Source organism: Lepidochelys kempii, chromosome 1, assembly GCF_965140285.1.
Source record: "Lepidochelys kempii isolate rLepKem1 chromosome 1, rLepKem1.hap1, whole genome shotgun sequence".
NCBI lineage: Eukaryota > Metazoa > Chordata > Testudines > Cheloniidae > Lepidochelys > Lepidochelys kempii.
The window spans coordinates 101,444,359-101,467,703 of NC_136380.1; the positions used below are offsets into that span (position 1 = coordinate 101,444,359).

Here is a 23,345-nt window from a genome sequence, read left to right on the forward strand (position 1 = left end):
AACCCTGAACTGCTGAGTCACAGTCCAGTGCCTTCCTCCCACAGATTTCATTTTTAAATGCAAACATTCAGATCACTTCCCCCTTTACATACCTTATATTTCTGTGATTTTCCCAGTACGTTTGCCAAAGAAAACATAAGAGAATGATCATTAGGTATCAGTTCCAGGGCCTCTCTTCCAACTGCTTCGGCTTGTGCTAAATTCCCTGGGAGCCCATACCGTGACGAAGGAGAGAAGGGAAAGAAAAGATAACTTTTAACATAGCTAATATTTTAGCTACTTCCACACTGTGAGCATATGTATACTGTATTATAAATAAGGCGATGATTCTGTCACAGAGGCCACGGATTCCGTGACTTTCTGGGACCTCCGGGACTACTTCTGGGGCAGGACTGGAGCAGCTGCCATTCCCAGGGCCGCCGGAACAGCAGTCCCCGGCCACCAGAGCAGCAGCTGGGGTGGGATGGGGTTGGGTTGGGTCAGCCCTCTCCCCCCGGGGCAGGAGCAGTGGTAGTCAGCCCCTGCCACAGGACTAGCAACGGGGCTGGAACAGCTGCAAGCCCCGGCAGCGCTGTTGTGCCTTCTCCCCAACCAGGCTATTTTTAGTAAAAGTCAAGAACTGGTTGCAGGAATTTTTATTGCCTGACTGGATTCACCACGCAAGCCACAGCCTGTGTGTTGCGCTCTAACTGCCCCACGTGGAGCCTGCCAGACTATGTTAATGCGCACTAGCTACCTAGAGCACACTAGCATACAGAGCAGTTAGAGCGCAACACGCAGCCTGTGGCTTGGGTGGTGAATCCAGGACCCCAAATTCCACTGACACTTGCAGTGATTTGCTTCCTATCAGACCCTCACTGCACAGGCTGTGGGAGAGGAAGAGGAGGAGCAGGAGAGGGAATGTGACAGAGGAGGGAGAAAAGAAAGAGTATCATCCTCTTGGGAAGGAGGTCCACACCTGGAATTGACCAAGGTAATTATGGGCCCTAGGTGACATAGGAGGGCAGCTTTCCTAGTGCCAATTCTCCTTTTCTCCCTGTTTGGGGGTAGAAGTCGGGGACACAGTGGCGGGGGGCAGGCCCCCACCTTGGCCACAGACAGGAAGGGGCAGGAAAGAGATCCCTGTTTTTCTAGGGAGTGAGGAGAGAGAGGTCCTGGTTTCTTTGGGGTGAGGGGAGCAAGGGAGAGAGATGTCCAGGCATCCTCCATTCTTTTTCATAAACATCCCTAAAAGTCTCTGAGCCAGGTTGGTATTCTTGCTAGCTTCAAGGTTTATAAGAGCTGTTATGTAAGTAACCATCAAAACCATTAATATACTGTACCTGTATTATCAAGCAATATAATCATGTTGTTCCAAGCCAAACTATGCTCTGGTTTCAGAACTGTAGCATTCCTCCATGCGTTCAATGCATCTATGTGGCGATTCAAATCTGCATACTGAAAGTAAGGCAATCCACAGTAATTACATCCTGCTTTACTTTTGTCATAAAGTTCATGCTAAAGATGGTACAGAGATACTCATGTGTCTTGTTCATTGTTCCCCAGGGTCTTTTTTCTGAAACATGTATGTAGTATCAGAATGCTATCCCATTCAGCAGACAAGGGTGCATTGAAGAGCGGTGGTATTTTTAAATCTTTAGAGATAATCCCTTTTTATGAAAAATTCATATTTTCCTTTTGCTTTTCTGGTATGACTTGTTTATGGTTTTTAGATATACATGTGCCTAGAGGAAAAGGATGGGCATACACTTTTTTTTTTTTAAATCTAAATAAAATATTGAGACCAATCTGCGTTGAACTTTTTTTTCTTTTTGGTATAGCTCTGGTTACACAACAGGTTGTTGAAATATACTAATTTTTTTTAGAATTGAAGCCAACATTTTGAAAAGTGACTAGTAATTATCTCCTGGAGAAAAAGGCAGCTTTGTGAAGCATAGAAGCTAGATTTTTCCCCAATATATTTGTATTTGTATGTTTTTATATGAAAAAGTAATGACAAACTCAGGAAGCATGCCTCTTTTGTAGATGAGGGAGAGGTAGCTTGGGGATTGACAAGAGATGGTGTTATAAAACATGAGATCACCCACAATCTACACTCAAGCAAATCTGAGTTATTGTCAGTGTTGAGCAATAGCTGGATTTTCAGTGTAAATTCTGCTTTATCACAATTTAAATAACTTTTTAATCATATGCCACAATTTCATTAAACAAAAAAAATAAACACTTACCAACCGTCCTAAATTGTAGTAACAATCTGGGTATTTTTTCCTGTGTTTAAGTGCAGTCCAGTAGCTTTGCTCTGCCTCTTCAAACCTTCTTAAACTATTCTGTACTATTCCTAGATTCATCCATGCAGCAGCAAAATCAGGCCTAGGCAATAATTTTAAAATACATTTTAGCATATGGAATATAAGATCCCATTGTACTGTTTGTTGTGAGTTGATGCAACAATGCTTGCCATTCTTTTAACATACTGTATTTGTACAGCTAAGGAGAGCAGCCCCTCTGCTTCCTGGAGCTCATTTCTTTCTTTCAAGATATTTCCAAGGTTGTTCATGGCGTGTACATATTTGGGGTTCAACCTAGAATATAAGAGAAACGTGTTACTCGTAGGGAAACAAGGTACTGTAGTCATTCCCTTTCCTTTCAGCTGGATGATTAGTTATGTGACACTGCAACATTTTGCAGCTGAAATCCCAAAGTCAACATTTTCTCAGTCTTACTATGCCTGAGAAATTAAATAACTGTTAGGATAGCTTAGTGAAATAATAAATTGAAAATACCTTACAGCTTCCCTGTAGTATTTGATTGCAGCTGTTTGGTTGCCTTTATCAGCCAAGTTTTTGCCAACATTGTAGTGCACCTGAAAAGACAGATAAAAAAATTTATCCAAATGTTCCAGACAGTCAGATATATCGTGGGACCAAGTTGCTACAGTTTCTGGCTGCAAAATCAGAATTCATTGCTTTCAGTGCTGAACCTTTCAATGGCTACTTTTCTTTTTTCACGCTTTTAAGACTTCTTTCCCCCATGCTATCAGTCAGGGATGGGAAAGGTTCCAGTTGGTTCCTGAGATATGGACTATCATGAAGAGGGCACAAAAAAGTCTGACGAAGAAATGGACAAGTAGGGATACTTATACCAGCTACGATTAGCAAGTCTCTTTGCTTCCTGATATTGCAATAAAGTCACATCACTTTGTGAGATTATCCCTTTTAGGATGGGGGAAATAAGAGGTACATTAATGGGAAGCTATTTTCCAGCCTGATTAACAGCTAGATTGCACCATGTAGGCATAGCCCATTTCAAAGGGCAGCAAGAGCACCAACAGGCTCCCAGGCACACACAGACATTGATGAAGTACAGCTTACTTCTTCCATGTTGCCAGCCAGTCAGCTTGCTGGCCATTGCACAAGAGACCCATAGACCAGCTTTCTGGCCACCCTTGTGTCTTCCAAGGGGAGTAAGAACAGAGTAATACCTTCCTGCCACTGAGCCCCAGAGTTGCAATTCTGCTTGGTTTGGTGCTCAAGGGGAGCTCCTGATACTGTCCCCTACCCACTGTGCACCTGGGTGACGGCCAGAAAAAAAAAAAAATCTAACCTTTAATAATTCGACAGACTATAATATTTTAAATTCTGCCTTCAGAAACAACTGCCTTCAATGGGAATATGCATGCATGCTCCAGAAGAGCACTTTTGTTTCCTGTTTAAACATTTATGAGCTGATGTAGCATTTCATTGTCAAATCAGTACTAAAAGCAAGATGTTAACTGGAAATGACCTATTATATTATGCCCACACACTCCTTTACCAGTCTTAACAGGTAATTATCTTATATTAATAGCTCCAAGAGAAAAATTCCTTACAGCTGTGTAACAGCACAGTGCTCTCTAAGAGCTGGGTGATTGGAAAGGTGTAATCTAAAAATGCACTGTAGTATTTTAGAGATACTGAGGGTCTACTGCACAGCTGATATAAGCCAGCACGGCACCATTGAAGCTAATGGAGCTACCCCAATTTATACTAGCCAAAGATCTGACCCTGTATAGTTATCTTTGCATAATATACCAGTGGGATTAGGAAATCAGTACAAACAAGTATCAAGCAGGCAATATAACTGAATACTGTTGTACAGTAGATTGATACTGAAGAATCCCATGCACCGCTACAGACTAGGGACCGAATGGCTAGGCAGCAGTTCTGCAGAAAAGGACCTAGGGGTTACAGTGGACGAGAAGCTGGATATGAGTCAACAGTGTGCCCTTGTTGCCAAGAATGCCAGTGGCATTTTGGGATGTATAAGTAGGAGAATTGACAGCAGATCGGGGGACGTGATCATTCCCCTCTATTCAACATTGGTGAGGCCTCATCTGGAGTACTGTGTCCAGTTTTGGGCCCCACACTACAAGAAGGATGTGGAAAAATTGGAAAACGTCCAGCAGAGAGCAACAAAAACGATTAGGGGACTGGAACACATGAGTTATGAGGAGAGGCTGAGGGAACTGGGATTGTTTAGTCTGCGAAAGAGAAGAATGAGGGGGGATTTGATAGCGGCTTTCAACTAGCTGAAAGGGGGTTCCAAAGAGGATGGATCTAGACTGTTCTCAGTGGTAGCTGATGACAGAACGAGGAGTAGTGGTCTCAAGTTGCAGTGGGGGAGGTTTAGGTTGGATATTAGGAAAAACTTTTTCACTAGGAGGGTGGTGAAGCAGTGGAATGCGTTACCTAGGGAGATGGTGGAATCTCCTTCCTTAGATATTTAAGGTCAGGCTTGACAAAGCCCTGGCTGGGGTGATTTAGTTGGGGATTGGTCCTGTTTTGAGCAGGGGGTTAGACTAGATGACCTCCTGAGGTCCCTTCCTACCTTGATATTCTATGATTCTATGATACACAGTGCTTGAAACACAGTGCTTGAGAGAGAAACAATGTTATTCCCCTACCCAAAAGCAATGTTTTTGTCCAACTGATTCCTCTGTTTTTTCAGCAAAGGGCAGTAAAAGTGACAATATGACATTTTAAAAAAAACAAAAAACCTCACACATCCTTCAGTTGGAACACGGGTTATATGGTATACTACATTTTATTCCTTCTCCAACAAAGTAATGTCTGCTCAGGAGTACAACCATCTTTCCTTTCAGTCGTGAAAGAAAATCAATGATCAAATCTGATATTAAAAGGGGACACTTTATTTATATTCTAAATAAACATAAAAACAGCCATACTGGGTCAGACCAAAGGTCCACCTAGCCCAGTATCCTGTCTTCGAACAGTGGCCAATGCCAGGTGCTCCAGAGGGAATGAACAGAACAGATAATCATCAAGTGATCCATCCCCTATTGCCCATTCCCAGTTTCTGGAAAACAGAGGCTAGGGACACCATCCCTGCTCATCCTGGCTAATAGCCATTGATGGACCTATCCTCCATGAATTTATCTAGTTCTTTTTTGAACCCTGTTATAGTCTTGGCCTTCACAACATCCTCCGGCAAAGAGTTCCACAGGTTCACTGTGCATTGTGTGAAAAATGTGTTTGTTCTAAACCTGCTGCCTATTAATTTCATTTGGTGACCCCTAGTTCTTGTGTTATGAGTAAATAACACTTCCTTATTTACTTTCTCTTCACCAGTCATGATTTTATAGACCGCTATCATCTCCCCCATTAGTCATCTTTTTTCGAAGCTGAAAAGTCCCAGTCTTATTAATCTCTCCTAATATGGCAGCCGTTCATACCTCTAATCATTTTTGGTGCCCTTTTCTGAACCTTTTCCAATTCCAATATATCTTTTTTGAGATGGGGCAACCACACGTGCATGCAGTATTCAAGATGTGGGCGTACCATGGATTTCTATAAAGGCAATAGAAAATATTATATCTTATTATGTATTCCTTTCTTAATGATTCCCAACATTCTGTTCACATTTCTGACTGCTGCTGCACATTGAGTGGCTGTTTTCAGAGAACTATCCACAATGATTCCAACATCTCTTTCTTGAGTGGTAACAGCTAATTTAGACCCCATCATTTTATACATATAGTTGGGATTATGTTTTCCAGTGTGCATTACTTTGCATTTATCAACACTGAATTTCATCTGCCATTTTGCTGCCCAGTCACCCAGTTTTGAGATCCTTTTGTAGCTCTTCGCAGTCTGCTTGGGACTTAACTATCTTGAGTAGTTTTGCCAAATTTTGTCACCTCACTATATACCCCTTTTTCCAAATCATTTATGAATATGTTGAATAGGACTGGTCCCAGTACAGACCCCTGGGGGACACCACTATTTATCTCACTCCATTCTGAAAACTGACCATTTATTCCTACCCTTTGTTTCCTATCTTTTTACCAGTTGCCAATCCATGGATTCCCTCTTATCCCATTACTGCTTACTTTGCTTAAGAGCCTTTGGTGAGGGACCTTGTCAAAGGCTTTCTGAAAATCTAAGTACATTATATCCTCTGGATCCCCTTTGTCTACATGCTTGTTGACCCCCTCAAAGAATTGTACTATATTGGTGAGGCATGTTTTCTCTTTACCAAAACCATGTTGACTCTTCCTCAACAAATTATGTTCATTTGTGTGTCTGACAATTTTGTTCTTTACTGTAGTTTCATAAAGTCTGTGATGCTTTCCCCTTCTGTGAGGTTGTTTTCAAAGACCCTGTAAACAAATATGAATATAAAGGAGACAATTGAAGTCAGAGTACAAAATTTTAGGGTCACAAAGATGAATTCCCAGTGTCATGCTGTGTCCAAAATGCATAAATTGGAATCTCCAGTTGGATTAGAGAGGTTATGTTACTTCTATATTTGGCACTGGGGCAACTGCTGCCGGAATACTGTGTCCAGAATTCAAGAAGGATGTTGATAAATTGAAGAGCTTTCAGAGAAGAGCAATCAGAATGATTACAGGATTAGAAAACCTGCCTTACAGAGATTGAGCTCTTTGAGTCTATTTAGCTTAACAAAGACGGTTAAGAAGTGTTGATCACAGTCTACAAGTACCTACCTGGGGAACAAAAAAAATTGACAATGGGCTCTTCATTCTAACAGACAAAGGTATAACAAAAGCCTATGGCTAGAAGTTGAAGCTAGACAAATTTAAATTGGAAATAAATCATAAATTTAAGAATGAGGCTAATTAACCATTGGAACAGTTTATCATGGGTTGTTGTGGATTCTCCATCGCTGGAAATTTTTAACTCCAGACTGGATGTTTTCCTAATAAGCTATGCTCTATTTCAAAAGGAATTATTTGAGGGAAATTCTATGGCCTGGATTATACAGGAAGTCAGATTAGATGATCACAATGCCCTTCTGGTGGCAGAATCTATTAATATGACTCTCAGGGCTTGCCTACACTACCGCGTAAGTCCATACAATTTATGTTGCTCAGGGGTGTGAAAAAGCCGCCCCCCACCGAGCAACGTAAGTTACATCAACTTAAAGTGGTGTCTATATTGCGCTCCTGTCAGCATAGCACGTCTTCACCAGATACGCTATAGCGGCAGAGCTGCACCAACATAGTGCAATAACGTAGACTAGCCCTAAGTGGTGAAGTTTCAGCAGTAAGAATACAGATGCTTCTGCTCAAAATTTCAGCACAACTCCTTTCATCAAACATTTTCTAAATAATATACAAGACAAAATGACCCAGTTTAAATCTTGGCCTTATCCCAGGTTCCCTTTTTCCACCTGCAATTAATGTCTTCTAGAGGTTTTACAACATGACTATGTCCACATATGAGAAAGTTAGACATCTAAACATCAATTGTGTCAAACTCCATGGCCACATTTGTAACTATTCTGCACAGCAGAGACAAGAACACCAAAAAGTCAATAAAAGGGATGTGCTCTAGATCAGCTCAATAAATCTTTAAACAGTTAGTTATAAATCTTTTGCTGACTGAAGAGAAACAGTGCCAGCCCTTTTAGTAAGGTACAGAAAATTAGTTCTCCACTGTACATATTCAGTGTTATTATAGCTTCGTTCTCCATTACATATGTATCAAGACTGCTATAACAACATTTGCATAGTGTTTTGAAGAAGTGGAGTGATTCTGCAAGTGACGACAACCTGCATATCTAATTTGGTTTGTTTTTCATTTTACTTTTGGAATGTGCCCAAAGTCCAACAAGGGGACTGATAGTCCATTCTGAGAGATTATATATCAGATGGCAATATATATCAAGCAATATCCTCCTTAGATCATCTGAGATATCTGAGGAGAGAGGATATCGTTATCTGACAGAGCAAGCATATCATGGACTGCTTTAACATACTTATTTTGTGCTTTAGAACATTTATAGTATAGGTGTGACACATTCTATTCAATTCTGTTAGGTTCTATACAACACACATCACTATGGCATTTGAACTCTACAGTACTGCTTTGAAGCATAGCAAGCTAAACCTCTTATCAACTTCTAGAATACAGAATGTTTTTGGTGTTACTCTCTTTTCTTGTATATGCAATGAATGAAGAGGAGATGCTTAAAATTATCCAAGCAATAGTTTAATTCTGACACAAGAAGAATCTGATACAACTTCTGACAGGGCCTAACCTGCTCGTGATGTTTAACATTAAAAATTATTAATTTTATATTTTGGAAATGCTTTAATAATGCATAAAACAGGGTCTGACCCTGGTTGCAAGACAGACATTATGCACTACTGCCAACCCAAGTGTTCAAAAATCATGAGATTTGGCTTGAAAACATGAGATTTAAAGAAATAATCAATGGTGAATTCTTTTATTTGCTTTTTGGACTGCTACGGTTCACATGTTCAAGTTTTTCCTCTGCATCCATGAGGATTAGGCAGTTAGTGGCTTTTTAAAAATGAAAGCTGAGATTCTCATATAATCACCTGATTCCAGGCACTGGGACTTTACTTTGAAGTTTTTCGTACAACAAAACTGCTAAGGTTGGAAACACTGTATAGCAACGTACAGTGCTGCAACTCAGACCACATGGTGATGGAGGCTTTGGAACTGCTTAGAAATAGTTCACTGTTTTGAAAAACAAGAAGAAAGTTTCAAATAAATTAATCTTAAGGAAGCTAGTATAGATTCCAACCATCTTAACAACTTATTCTTACTTATATAAGAAGTTAAACAAATGGTGAATCAGCAAAACAAATTAGAAAGAAACACTGCTAAAATGTATTTTTATTTAAGTAGTGAGAAAGTCTGACTTGGATTAAAGTAATAAATTGGTTCTTCCTTTATTTTAATTTTTTTTAAAAAGAAAATGAGATATAAACTACCATCTCTTTCAGAGCAGTAGAAGTAGAAAGGAATGTGTCAAAATACAAAACCATGCTAGACAGTGCTAAAGAAGTGGCGAAGGAACTGGATGGCTGAGGTAAACAGTTGCTGATCATGTAAACAAAATGAGGCAGGCTTTGAGCATGGCCAGAGAGAGACAACAGAGTTTAGCAGAAGGGATCTGGGAGTCAGCCTTTGGGCAACTAGTTCCATAGCTTAGAGCTTCAATTAACTTCAGAGTTTCAGCTCCAGAGCAGGCTGTCTCAACAGAAGGCAAACAAAAGAAATAGAATAGGCAAACAATGTACACATTTGGAGAACATATGAGAAAAAGGCAGCAGGAAATGCTGAGCATGCAGGACCACCACTTTTTCAGAGAGGGGTTCCAAACAACCTCCAGATTACTACGAACTCTTAAATGAAACTGGTATCTGCATTGAAAAAGCAGAAGAGCTGCAACCTATATGCTAGCTGTTTATGGAGAAACTGGGGTGACATCAGATGTTATGAGGTGAAATTCTAGAGATCAGTATGATGAATAGCCTAGGTGTATGATTCAATCTCACTGGAGAAGAGGCTGAGACAGTATGAAGTGGAGGCAGAACCCCGGGAGGTACAGACTTAGCACAACCACCACCCAGTAGGTGCATGGACAAAGGGAGAGGCAGAATACCAGAAACTATCCTAGAGATGTTCCTGAGAGCGTTTCTGTCAGCAACCACTTGAAAACAGACGAAAGACACAGGCATGCATTGAGAGCCAAGGCGAACCAGTTTTGGATGCTGAATACACACATAAGCCAGCTGCCCCTTAATTGCCATCTAAACTACTCCATTAGAGGACTTTATGAAGCCACTGGCTATTTGCGAACAACAAAAAACCTTCCTTGTTCGTTATTTTGAAAGAGTTAAAAATAAATTCATTAAAATTCTTATTTTTTAATAATTAGAGTTTTCTAAAGACAATCCAGCAACAGGAAAAGAATTTGCAGTCTGTAAACTGTTAAAATTCCGGGACTAGTTTTAAATGATTCTTGCGGCCAGACATATTTATCCTCTGAAAGGCAAAAAGGGATAAATATTTTCTACCTCTTTAATTGGCTGTGTTCTTGCAGAACTACATGTTTTATTTAGAGTACTTATTAGAGAAAACTATTCAGAAATAAGTATTGTTCATGGTACCAGTGTTGCGTAGATTGCTATAGTTTTGCTTAAAAGGAAGGAAACAGCTTGTGGTTTTCTAAAGTAACAAGACATTCATAACTTAAAATTGTCTGCAATTTGAGCATTTCCAAGAGAGTTATTTTTAAAATCTATAAAGAGGATAATCTGCAGCCCAGACTCAAATGCTCAGGAGGGGAAGAGGTGGTTTAATATCCTGATAAAGTGAACAGCAATAAGGAGACGTTACTTACTCATACAGTAACTGGAGTTCTTCAAAACGTTTTGTCTCTACGGGTGCTCCATGTGAGGATGTGTGCACCGCACCTATGTGCTTTTGATCAGAGGTTTTGGCAGCAGTGTCTGCACCCTACATATTCTTATACTCCAGAATGAGAGCATACAGGGAGGGGGGCCACTCTGGGTCCCTCTCAACCATGAAGTCCAGAGCCAAGGACTCCAGAGCAGAAGGGAAGGACGGCAGGTAGTGGAGCACACACTGGGGCAAAACATCTCAAAGAACTCCACTTTCTGTACAAGTAAGTAATCTCTCCTTCAAGTTATTGCCCCTATGGATGCTCCGTGTGAGCAGATGTCGGAGCAGTGCCTCAATACAGAGTATGGTGCTGAGGAGGCAAGTGTAGAGCAGATTTAAGACAGTATTGCCAAAAGCCATGTCAGTAGAAGCATACATGATAGCATAGTGCTGGGAAAATTTGTGCACTACTGTCCAGGTGACAGCCTGCAAGTGTCCAAGATAGGTATGTTCTCTAGTATGGCTACAGAGATGGATTGATCCCTAGTGGAATGGGCAGTTAGCCCTAGGTGGGGAATGTATCACCAAAGCTACATAGCATGCCAGAATGCATCCCAAAACACATTTCAATAACCTTTGTGTGGAAATCAGATGTCCTTAGCATCTTTCTGCAAAAGAAAATCTGTGAGAATCCCTGAAGGGCCTAGGCCTATGAAGGTAGAAGCAAGAGCCCTACTTTCATCCAGAACATGAAGACAGCCTTATTCTCTGGAGGTGTGACACTTGGGTAAAAAAACACTGATGTGAAAGTCAGAAGAGCTTTAGGTAGCAAATGAGGGTGGAGACAGAGTCACCTTAATAGAACACCATATATGGTCTCAGCCAGAAGTGCTCCTAGCTCTCCTACCCTTCCAGCAGAGGGCTACAAGAAACAAAAAACTCGCCAAGGTTTAAAATTTTTTTTTTCCTTAAGGCACTAAGGACTGAATTAAGATCCCAAGGCAGAGTAGCTTCCCTTACGTAAGTAAAAAGGTTAAACAAACACTTAAGGAATCTCATCATGGTAGAATGAGCGAAAACTGAAAACCCTTTGATTGGGGGGGTGAAAATCTGTAATGGCAGTTAGGTGAACCTTAACAGAGTTCATTGACAAACCCATGGCTTTTTAAATTTAGCAAGTAATAAAGATTCTAAGGAGAGACTCCAGAGGAGATGTGGACCATTGGGCACACCAGGCTTGGAAATGCTTCCACTTTTGCAGGTAATTTTTCCTTGTGATGGGTTTTCTACTATTCAGCAGTACTGTCTGAATCTTGGGAGAACACTCCTGTTCTACGCCTAAGATCCATCAAGGAGTCTTCAAGCCCTGAGGTGAAGCATTTAAAGTTTGGGATGGGTCAGGAGGTCTGCTGTCAGAAGGAGATGAAGAGGTGGTCACAGAGACAGGTGGAGCAGATCATGGAACAATAACTGCCTGGGCCACGATGGTGCTGTAAGAATGATCACCAACCTCTGTCGTTTCTGTTCTGGACCTTGAGGAGCCAGGTCATTGGGGGATAAGTGTATGGCAGGAGGCAAGATCAAGGGATGAGGAGGGCATATCTCAGCAAGTTCCGACTGTGCCCTCCCATCAAGCACAAGTACCAGCTCTTCATAATGGATGGTGCTGCAACGAGATCTAGTTCTGGGGAGCCCCAGGTGAGAGAGAGATTTCCTGAAAGACTGCATTGTTCAACACCCATTTGTAATCACAGAGCAATGCTAACTATGAATATGCTATTTTCATGCATATTCATAAAAGTAGACAGAAATAAGTGTTTTCCAACAACTCATATTGGACCTGATTCTGACTAATACTAGTGTAAATGAGGAGTAAGTCTATTGAATTCAACAAATCTACACTGTTTAAAATATAGAGGGTTTTTTTGGTTCAGACTAATGAATATTCTGTTCATCGAAATAGTCACGTGTGGTTAAAATGACCCTTTTTCAATCTGACAACATATTTCAAATAATTGCGTGCATAAACAAATAAGTTAAAGTCAAATAGGTTAAAGTCAAAAGTTTTGAATGTGCTTTCTAGCAACCTTTTACCAAAAACTATAGTGCATTCCCTTCTCTCTAAATCATTTCTCCTATGTCTAAAATGTCTCTTGACACAGAATTCCCAGACTTTTCCCTGTTGTGACCCCTTTTTTAAAATATCAGAATATTTGTGCCTTGCTTATAGGCTTTTATTTGTTTACACAGGGCCAATTGTATCAAAGCTCGTGCTGGGACAGTTAAAGTTCACCTTCCTGAGCCAGCTAAATCCATTGTCCCAGAGAGGAGATTCAGTACTCTGCAGGACAATTTGAATTCTTGTTATGTTTCTTGGCACCAGACGTTCCCTGTTGTAAATGGGTGTTTACAAGGTCTAGCATACTTGACAGCAAGCTGGAACTAAAATTCTGTGTAAAGACTTCAGTTCTACATCAGTCTGGTGTAATAGATTGGATAAAAACTACGGCAGCTCCATTTAATTTTTTTTTCAAGTGAGTTAAACATGAAAATGAATAGTAACATCAGTGTCTTTGCTATTTATTTTGATATTAAACTTATGTTACGCTGTCCACACACTTATGGTTTTCAGTATGCCACAGATTTTGGTTTTGAAAATCTACAGCTGCATTGTAGGAGCAGTCAAGATGGAAGTTGGAGGTTTCAGTAGCTCACTGAGAATCATCTGGGGCTTTTAGAACCTAGATCGGTATGGAAGGCAATTTGGATTGTGGGTTATACATTAGCTACATGTTTCTACTAAAATAATAAAGTAAAAGCAGCGAACTAGTTAATTTAGATATTTAAATGCCATCTTAAGCTTTCAGTGTTAACACTTCACGGAGCTGAATGGGTCAGGTTACAGTGCTCATAGCTAGGGTGTCTGCAGTCTCAGGAAGACAGCATAGCATCAGTTATGACTGGTTCCCATTTTCGTATTTACTTTTGTAATTATGAGGATAGGAAACAATTTGAAAGACAGACAGAAAAAAAGTTCAGCTTGTGGAGCACAGTTCTGTGGTAATGGGTGAAAATTCTTCAATCATGGAATAATGATACCCGAGTGTTTTTTTTACATTCTTTAGTAGTTTTCCAAAATATGCTGTGATTGGCAATCCGTTACTATGAAAACAACCCCTAAAAAGCTAATACGATTCCAGTGGTGAAGGGGGGAGCTACAGATCTGGGAATTGTAACTATGAAGACTGCAGAGTCATCTCCTTATTTTAAGATGACTTCTAGACTGGGGACCAGAGTCTCTTCTCCCCACTAATCAACACTAACCACACAGGTTTCAGAGTAGCAGCCGTGTTAGTTTGTATCAGCAAAAGGAACGAGGAGTACTTGTGGCATTTTAGAGACTAACAAATTTATTTGGGCATAAGCTTTCGTGGGCTAAAACCCACTTCATCGGATGCATGCAGTGGAAAATACAGTAGGAACTCTGTGTATATATATCTTCCCACTGTATTTTCCACTGCATGCATCCAATGAAGTGGGTTTTAGCCCACGAAAGCTTATGCCCAAATAAATTTGTTAGTCTCTAAGTTGCCACAAGTACTCCTCGTTCTTTTTACTAACCACACATTCTCTCTCACAAACCCATTATGGTAGAACATTTTGAGCAGGGTGCAAACAGGCACAAAGAGATAGACTGAACATGTTTTATTTATACTTTGCAGCATGTACTAATTCTCCAGAATGAGATATCTGGAAGTCATCATTACAAAGCAGATGTTTGCCTAAAGTTACCACACAAAAGAACCTCAGATACATGTTTTTTTTCATTTACTGAGATTAGGAAATAGTGGTAGGTGAGGTAACCCCACCTTGTTGTAAATGTTGGCAAAAGATCCTTTTTAAAGGTGACCCCTTTATAGCTCTAATTAATTTGTATATTTTTCACTTCTTCAAGTTGAATATTTATATTATATTTTTTAAATAAGGAAATTCAAATATTTCATTTAAAAGCCACAAGACCTCGGGGTCCTGATCCACATTTTCTGAGGCAGTGCTCTAGACTACAGAGCTCTGAAATTCTGTAAGCTAGTAAGGTATTTTTCTACACGGATGTTGCTCAATGGAAATCTCCACTAGGACTTGCAAAAGGTGGATAAAATTTAAACTGCAGTTATACTTCAAAAATAAATGGCAAAAACATAATAGTTTACGAATAAAGAGATGGCAAATACTCCCTCCTCGCTGCCTGCCCTAAAACTCAACTGGGGTCAAAATTGAAGCTTTATTCTTTCTGGCTTCTGCATCAACGCTAGTATTAAAAGGTGATATTCTGCCCTGCGCCTCTTAGAGTGGCAGCACAGAACTTGCAGCCCAAGGATGTGGGGGAATTACAGTGGCTTTTAGGGACCTTTGAACCCTCCTGGTACTGGGCTGCTCCAGGAGCTAAAGAGACCTTGAACAAAACCTAGATAGCCATGGGAACCTGTTTAAGTTATGGCAGCCTCTCAGGGCTGCCCTATAGGGCTCCAATGCCCAGCACTGACACGTCCCCTCCAGCTTCACCCCTAGCGTTCCCCCTAAGTCAGGCCTTGCAAGGGGATTCTCTGAAGGCAGCCTTTGGCTGTTTTCTGCAGTGCCTGCCACCAGGGGAAATCATCCCCTGTCCATAATGGAAGCTTTTTGTGCCCCTTTTCATCGTTGTGGCCATTTTAACAGATGTCAAGGAGCAGGAGTGAGGATCTCACCCACAGACTCCACAGTTCTGTTGAGATGAGTGATTCAGTTCATTCTCCCATCGCTCTGTAGAGGCAGCACAGCTAACATGAGAAAAAGCAGAAGTGTACTAATGCCACTGAAGTAGACAAAAGTAGGATTCTAAAAACACAGACAGCAAATCAGTTGAATACACTTTTATGGTCAATTTTTCTTTTTACACAGATCATGAGATTGTTGCAGAAAAGAGTCACTTTTGTATGCAACTATTTCAACAGCTGGTACTAGTTATGTATTTAATTATTTGGTCTTTTTGTATTTGACTGGATGTCTTCACTGACATCCAGTTTATTTTCATCTTTTTCAGTTTTGAATTAAAGCACTGTAACTTGCACTGGCTGAGAAGCCGACGATGCTGTCATTCATTATAAGGTAGACGTCTATTTTAGGCTGTGCTTTCACCGGGCTAGCATTGTACATGAGATGCTATACTGCAACGTATTTACCATATGGAATATTAAAAAACTAAATAAAAAGCGAGTGTGACCAACTTACTTTAGCATTAAGAGGGCACACTGACAGAGCACTCCTAAAAAGCTGTTCTTCAGACCTCCACTGGTTACTGCGGATAACACAGTGCAGCACGTCGATCAACAAGATTCCTAGTACAGCAGCAGCCAGCGTTTTCTGGAAGAAAGGATATACAGGTTAATCATCTTCGTATTAAAGCTCCTCCACTAGTCTTGGTCATCAGTTTTATTGACTGTTAGTTAGTACCTTTTTCTTCGCTTGTTTGCTCAAGAGACTAAAGCCATACGTAAGTAGCATACAATAGCCAATACTGGGGAGATAGATGACTCTCTCTGCAACAACAAATCCTACTCGGAAGAACAGGTTACTTGCAGGCAGAAAAGGGATAATAAGAAATCCCAGTCCCAGTGTAAGAATTCTGGAAATAAGAAACAGACTCACAATCTAGCAACAAAACTTAGATGAAAAAGTGCTTCTGTTACTATATGAAAACTGTGTAATAATCATTGGGAGCCATTATGTGGACTTAACCCAGAGGTGAGCAAACTACGGCCCACGGGACCCTCGTGCCTGGCCCCTGAGTTCCTGGCCCAGGAAGCTAACCCCTGGCCCCTCCCCTGCTGTTCCCCCTCCTCCGCAGCCTCGGCTCACTGCACCGCCACCAGTGCAATGCTCTGGGCCGTGAGGCTGCAAGCTCCTGGGGCAGCGCAGCTGCAGAGCCCGGCCTGACCTGGTGCTCTGTGCTGTGCAGTGACATGGCTGGCTGCAGCCGGGCAGCACGGTTGTAGCGCTGCCAGCCACCGGTGCTCCAGGCAGTGCGGTAAGGGGGCAGGGAGGTTGGATAGAGGCAGGGGAGTTTGGGGTGGTGGTGTGGAAAGGGGTCAGGGCAGTCAGAGGGCAGGGAACAGGGGGATAGGATGGGGCAGGGTCCAGGGATGGTCGGGGTTCCAGGGGCAGGGCATCAAGGGGCAAGAAGGGGGGTGGGGGAAGAGGCCGAGCCACACTCCCCTCCCTAACCGGCCCTCCATACAATTTCCAAACCCAATGCAGCCCTCAGGCTAAAAAGTTTGCCTGCCCCTGACTTAATCTATTCATGTCTACCTCCCACTGAATTTAAATGGCATCTGGGTGCCTAACTCCCGTGGGCTTCTTTGAAAATTCAGACACACTTCCCACAAAATTAAACTGAAGTCAAGACCTGAATTCCAGGACACAAAATGACCCTAATAAACTGGAAATCGTTAATTTTGTTCTTCCTGATCCAAATATACAGGCAATAAAATTGATTACACCTATATACAAATTTTTTAAACTAACAAATGACCAATTAAGGTAAAATTTTTGAGTGTTTATTTAAAAAGCCACCTAAAGATGCATCATAAACTTTTAAAGAAGAAACTGAGCTTGAAATAACCAGTTTTCTCAGTAGAAGACCAATCAAAGAAGCCAAGCGTTCATGTCAGAAAGCTGGCCTGTTCATCATAAAGGAGAGCCACCATCAAGGTATCTATACATTACATTAAAATATTTTTACACTAATTTTTATTTATAATAAACTTTTGGGAACTTGAAACCGAAATTGGGTCCGTTCCCCCCGTGTGCTAGGCCTTCACCGTTCTTTCAAAATTATTTTGTTAGTTTAGAGGTGATCATAAATGCTGGCCTATTGACTCTCTGTGTTGCTGCCCCTCCCTTGGGTGGAGAATGAAGGCAGAAATTTGGGCTTCCACTGGTCTTCCCTCCTCTTCCCTTCCAGGAGGGGGAGGGAGTGGCTTGGCTCTAACAGGGTCTGAGTCTGACCCACACACTCCGGCTGCCATTGGATGACTGGATCAGGGCAGACCCACTGACTGGCTCCCAACTGCAGAGGCAGGGTGAAGAGGAAGTGTTGTTTCTGCCCACTGCTGGCCTGTAGCCATTTTGGCTTTGTTCCAACCCCACCCTTACCCCCTCTTAGTATACTAGATCCCTAAGGGGCTATGCTGATGGCCAAATTTTATTTGGGGTCTGGAAGGAATTTTTTCCCCTTACATGGCAAAAGACTGCGTGAGGTTTTTTCCACCTTCCATCAAACATCCAAGCAGTTTGATTTAGCGATTTATATTACATATGTTGCCACTTTGGCTGGTTCCAGTGGGTAGGGAGGAAGGAGGGAGTTAAGAAACAGTCCTATATGAAGTTCTTAATTCAATGTGCTTCTTGGGCATGGGCCTCAAGCACAACTTTGCATGGTGAAGGGGTCCATACCTTGTGCAATCTGGATCCCTTCATCTCTCCTACCTCCAGTGTGGATGAGGGGAATGGGCTGGGACTCTGACTTCTTGCCAGGATCCCCGAGCAGGCCTGGGAGCGTAAAGGGGGCACTGCCCCCATATCCATTGTGAGATTTGTAGAAGCTGGAGCCACTGGAACCCAGTTAAATTCCACACTGGAACAGCCTTGCCAGGTAGTTTGGGAAGGGGTTCCTTGTTGGTTAATAGTTTATTAAAATTGCAGCTTCTACATTTAACCATACTCTGGTGTGTGTGCCTCTCATTAATACAGACACAGAAGCAGTGAGAGTATTGACTTAGGCTGTACAAACTGGTAACAGTATAGGGGAAAGGGAAGTATATAATAGATTAACATTTTAGAGGGAAAAATTGGCACTGCAGAAGATGATAAAAATTTGAACAATGGATGGATGGCACTGGGATTAAACTGTTTATATAATTTTAGAGCTGGCAAATTTATCAGTTGAGGACATCCAAAAAGTGCAACCTAAACATAGCATGAGAGATGTTAAATTCTTTTATCATATTAAAGGCTTCTATTTACAGAAGCTTTTGGTTTTCTTTTGTATAAAGTACAATTTCCCCACCACCACCCAATTATTTTCTCAATAACCCTTCATTGATAAAAGAGTAATCACTCTGGGATAGCATTTTATTTTTAATCAATGGCCAGAATCACTACATCTTTTCAAAAAAGGCCCTTTATTACAAAAGAAGGAAAAAAAGAATTGTAAAAAGAGGGGCACAACATACATCAATTACACTCTGCTCTCACCACAAATTACTTTTTACCACCTACAGTGCTAAGGATCTCAAAATGCCATTTCAGTAGGAAAATAAAGCAGCCATCCATCCCCTTTCTACAAGTTTGCTTCCCAGTAGTCAATGCCCAAATTGGGATGAAACTGTAATAATAGCTATAAATATTTATTTGAAATACATTTGCTAGATATTGGTTCCACTGGATTGTTAAAATGATCAGTACTGGATTTAACAAAATAACACTGTACTTAACCTAGTGTGGAATTTAAAACCCAGCACTGTCTCTTACCTTCTCTTATGGCTGTCTTGTGAGCACAGAGCTTGGCATATCAGGCCAATTAGGCAGAACCAAAGTGCTGCTAGTGCAATTATTCTCCAGTCACTGACTGATTTAATAAGGGGTATGCAGCCCATGGACCAATCAAAACACAGCCACCAGGGACACAGCAGCAACCATGCATTCAACGAATAGTAGTAATTATAGTTTATAGCCTGTCAGTCAAAGGAAAACAAACATTTATTTGATACTAAACTCCCCCCCACACACCAAAAAAAATCCAACTTCAGCACTCTTTGTGATCTTTGTTTCCCTTCCGCTCCACCCCCAAAATGTATCCTTTAAAATAGTAAGTGTCCTAACTTAAATGCTGCATGATTCTAATTACGTACAGGTCCATTAATTTTGCATTTTTTAAAAATCATATGATGATATTTTTTTTCAAAAATGTTTTCCGAGCACAGGATGCTTCTCCTGTTCAGGATGGGAGATCCAATTGTAGACAATACTCTATGTATGTGGATCTGGGTGGGACAAATCTCTCAAAATACGAGGCAATGTAAAAAAGCCTAGCTTTATTACTGGGTATGTCTACATTGCAATAAAGACCCACAGCTAGTCTGTGTCTTCTGACTTGGGCTCCATCTGCAGGGCTATAAAACTGCAGTGTAGACATTTGAGCTCAGGCTGGAACCTGGGCTCTGAGACCCCACAGGTGGAGAGGGTCCCAGAGCCCAGGCACCAGCCCAACCCCCAACATCTTCACTTCCATTTTATAGCCCCGAAGCTTGAGCCCCACGAGCCTGAGTCAGCAGACCTGGGCCAGCCGCGGGTCTTTTATTGTAGTGTAGACATACCCATTGTAGGCAAAGGCACCAAAAAAACAAAAACAAAACCAAAAAAAACCAGTACAAAGCCACGTACCCAGCCAGAACATGGTGTTATTTTATTCAAAGGTGAAGGAAAAGTGCAGGGCCAACTTTCAATATGTGTTAAGGGAAAGGACAGCAAAAGGATTGTATTCCTTCTCCCACAAACATAGAAAAAGAGGGGAAGAAAACACACAGTACATTAAATAAAACCACACAAGATTTACTAAAAAGGTGATTCATCATACAGTCCACAAATACAAGAAACACTCATTTGATTGGGGGTTTTTTTGTTACTGGGTTTTTTTGTTTGTTTGTTTTTTGAAGTGCTGAAGTAAAATTGAACTTTCCTTTTAAAGACCCAATTTGTTTGAACTTGCGGAAGTATGACAGGTTTGTGACTTACTCTCACAAACAAGCTGTCTGCAAATGAAGCTGGGTTGTCTACTTCAGTAAAAGCGGGTGGTCCTGTGCCCATAATTCTCCAGCGCATGACGAGCATAATGGCCCCTCCTGACAACAGAAGAGTTATCCTGAAGAGGAGTCCCTTTTTAAACAACCCAACGTTCTAAAGGAGAAAACAAAAACAGGACAAATTATTAACACCTTCAGATCTTGTTCCCACCCACCTAAAACGGCAAGAGCTGGAGAGAAGACGGTATTTGTGCATTCTAAATATCGAAGGGAATAAATGTTTTTCAGCCATTGAACCAAATTCTCTATCACATGGGTATCTACTTGCTTTATGGCAACAATATTTATTACAAATAAAGAATAAGAAAGAAGCTCTTCAGAAGAAGGACTGTGCCTTCTGATTGTACAGGATCTGATATATATTGTAGGGGCTTTGGGAAACAACCAACCAAGAAACAAAGTAGTAAAGGTTGAGGATTCCCTTCTCTCTGGTTTTATTTTGTGGTCTTCATTGATTAATTTGAAAAGACAGACTTATTGCAAACAAAATTTTTTTGATAATGAATTACAAAAGGAAAATTTTTCTTTAAGAAGCATCTCTAACAATCTCTGGAAGTTTAAGTTATTTCTCAAGTCAGTTTCTGTCGGGATTTGAGGAACAGCTGTAAATATGCATACAGCATGTTGGAAAGATCAACACTGAGAATTAATGATAATGTACTGTGAGCATTTAATTTTAAAAACATCTCAATTAAATACAACTGAAATATTTAACTAACGTTCTGTTTTAAACAGATATTTGTATATGATATTGTTCCAAAACAAGTGTTTTTCTCCATTTCAATCTATTCAATGTTGATGTTGATACATGAAAGTTGCACGGGTAAAAATTAGGGACAAGGAGGAAACTGTGGTAAAATTTTTAAAAGTGTGACTACGCCCAAGTGACTTAGAAACCTACATTTTACTGTAAAATATTATTGCAGTTTATACAGGATTTATTATGGAGAAACAAGACAAGAATTCCATCCTTAAGACTGCCTCTAGTGTTCCATTATGACCTCATTTTCAGGTCACTTTCCACAATGTGGTTAGGGAAGTTTATCTTTCATGAAAATCATCATGGTGGAGAGAAAAATTTAAAATAAACAAAAGTTAGAAGAAACGTCACTGCTCTTTTGTCCAATTCTTATGCCAAGGGTTGAGGCTTAAATGTGAAAAAGAGGGTCTGGATCTGAAATTGTGATGAAAAAAAAGTTTAATGTCTCTTTAGGCTCCTGGGGGATTTGGGGGTGGAGGGGGGAGAGAAATTGTAAGGAACTTGAAATGGTCTGTATACAAAGACTGATAAATTTCCATGCACAGATCAGAACAATTTTTGGAGGTAGGAGAAGTTAAAATTAATGAGCTATTAATATTTTCCATCATATTTTCATGAAAACTGGCATTTGAAGTTTTCCACACATAGTCCTAATGATTTAAAATTGTAAACCAGAAACAATGCTTTCAACTCTTCACCTTGTAAAGAGCTTCACTTATAAAAGGTTTATCTTTGAAGCATTTTCCTCAATAAAACTCTGAAGTGGTTCTGCTTTAGTCCCCTACTAATCCCAAGACTCCTCACTTTTCTTAAGATGACTGACAGTCAAATTACACTGTTGAGTGCTCTAGCATTCCTTTTTGCCGCTAGAACTACCCCTTTCCCTTGAGCTAGCTCTCTTTGCCCAGATTGGCTGATTCAATTCTACAGAGTCCACTCCCATTTACTGAGATCCCTCTTTAAGCTCCAAAGGGGCCCTTCATTCACACTTCATACTTGCAGAGTTTATGGAAGCTCCATAGGGCTTAAGCTAAGCACCAGAGGAGCAACGGTTCTCTGCAGTTTCACACCATGCAAAGTCCAATGAAGATTTTTCTGCCTTGTTGAACCCTCCACAGGAGGAACAGATAATTAGTTTGTCATTAGTAACTCTCCTCTCTCTTGAGGGACTATCCAGTTGCAGTCAAAAGTTTACCCAATGCTTGTTATTTCTGGGATTTGCTTGCCATTGCACGTGTGACATGCCAGATTCCATTTTACCTGATAATGGATGAATTAGGGTCCACTGTAGACACCCGTTTATCCTCCAGTAACTGCCAGTGGATTAAATGGGTTTTCATTCACAGCTTCTATGTTTAGATACTAGGAGGCCTCTTTCTTTCTTGGCAATGTGGCAATTTGTGTTCTGAGGGAAAAAGTATTTGAGCTGGATTGCCAAAAGAGAAAATTACTCTCTTACGTAACAAGTACCGTCTGTGCATGCTGTAACTCTTGCTTTTTCTGCCTTAAAATCGGTTTTGTAAATCTGGATAAATAATTCGTTCTTCACATTGCCAATCGGATGTTGCCAACATCCATTTGACTGATCTTGGACTGATTCCATACGTTAGAGACAGCTCTCTTAAATACTTGGACATCAGCTCTTTATATATTGCTATGAAAAGAGCTATGAAATGCAGGGGTTTAAGCCTTGCTGGATACAGCAATGCTCTACCATGATCACTCATGTTGCTGAAAAGACGTTCCAGATCACTGCCTTGTTTTGCTGACTCAAATTATATATCCTTTTTGATTTCACTCCCAGCACATACAAAACTGTGAAAATGGCATCTTTTTTGTTGCCTGGACAGCTAGAATGAACTGAGACTGAGCACACTCACCTCCAATGACTTGCCCTTACGTAGTACCTTTTGAATAAGTTCCAAAATATTTAGTTTGTTAATCACCAAAGCATCAAATACAGCATTCAACCCCTAAATAACCAAGAGAAAGAGAAAGAAGAAC

At 40.8% G+C, this 23,345-nt stretch overlaps 1 protein-coding gene across 5 annotated transcripts in view; it reads right to left on the reverse strand.

Moving 5' to 3' along the window:
- The window catches only part of TMTC4 (transmembrane O-mannosyltransferase targeting cadherins 4), a 58,076-nt gene that overhangs the window by 6,464 nt on the left and 28,267 nt on the right, over window positions 1-23,345 (reverse strand). For 4 of the 5 annotated variants that reach the window (XM_073348861.1, XM_073348908.2, XM_073348898.2 and 1 more), the window contains 10 exons: window positions 23,222-23,314; window positions 20,514-20,675; window positions 19,251-19,453; window positions 16,173-16,344; window positions 15,951-16,082; window positions 2,784-2,863; window positions 2,475-2,582; window positions 2,229-2,370; window positions 1,323-1,437; window positions 93-205 (listed from right to left, as the gene is read on the reverse strand). In XM_073348861.1, the coding sequence (XP_073204962.1) occupies window positions 93-205; window positions 1,323-1,437; window positions 2,229-2,370; window positions 2,475-2,582; window positions 2,784-2,863; window positions 15,951-16,082; window positions 16,173-16,344; window positions 19,251-19,453; window positions 20,514-20,675; window positions 23,222-23,314 (1,320 nt within the window). The remainder of the gene's footprint in view (window positions 1-92; window positions 206-1,322; window positions 1,438-2,228; window positions 2,371-2,474; window positions 2,583-2,783; window positions 2,864-15,950; window positions 16,083-16,172; window positions 16,345-19,250; window positions 19,454-20,513; window positions 20,676-23,221; window positions 23,315-23,345) is intronic. The other variant, XM_073348916.1, reaches the window with a different exon arrangement.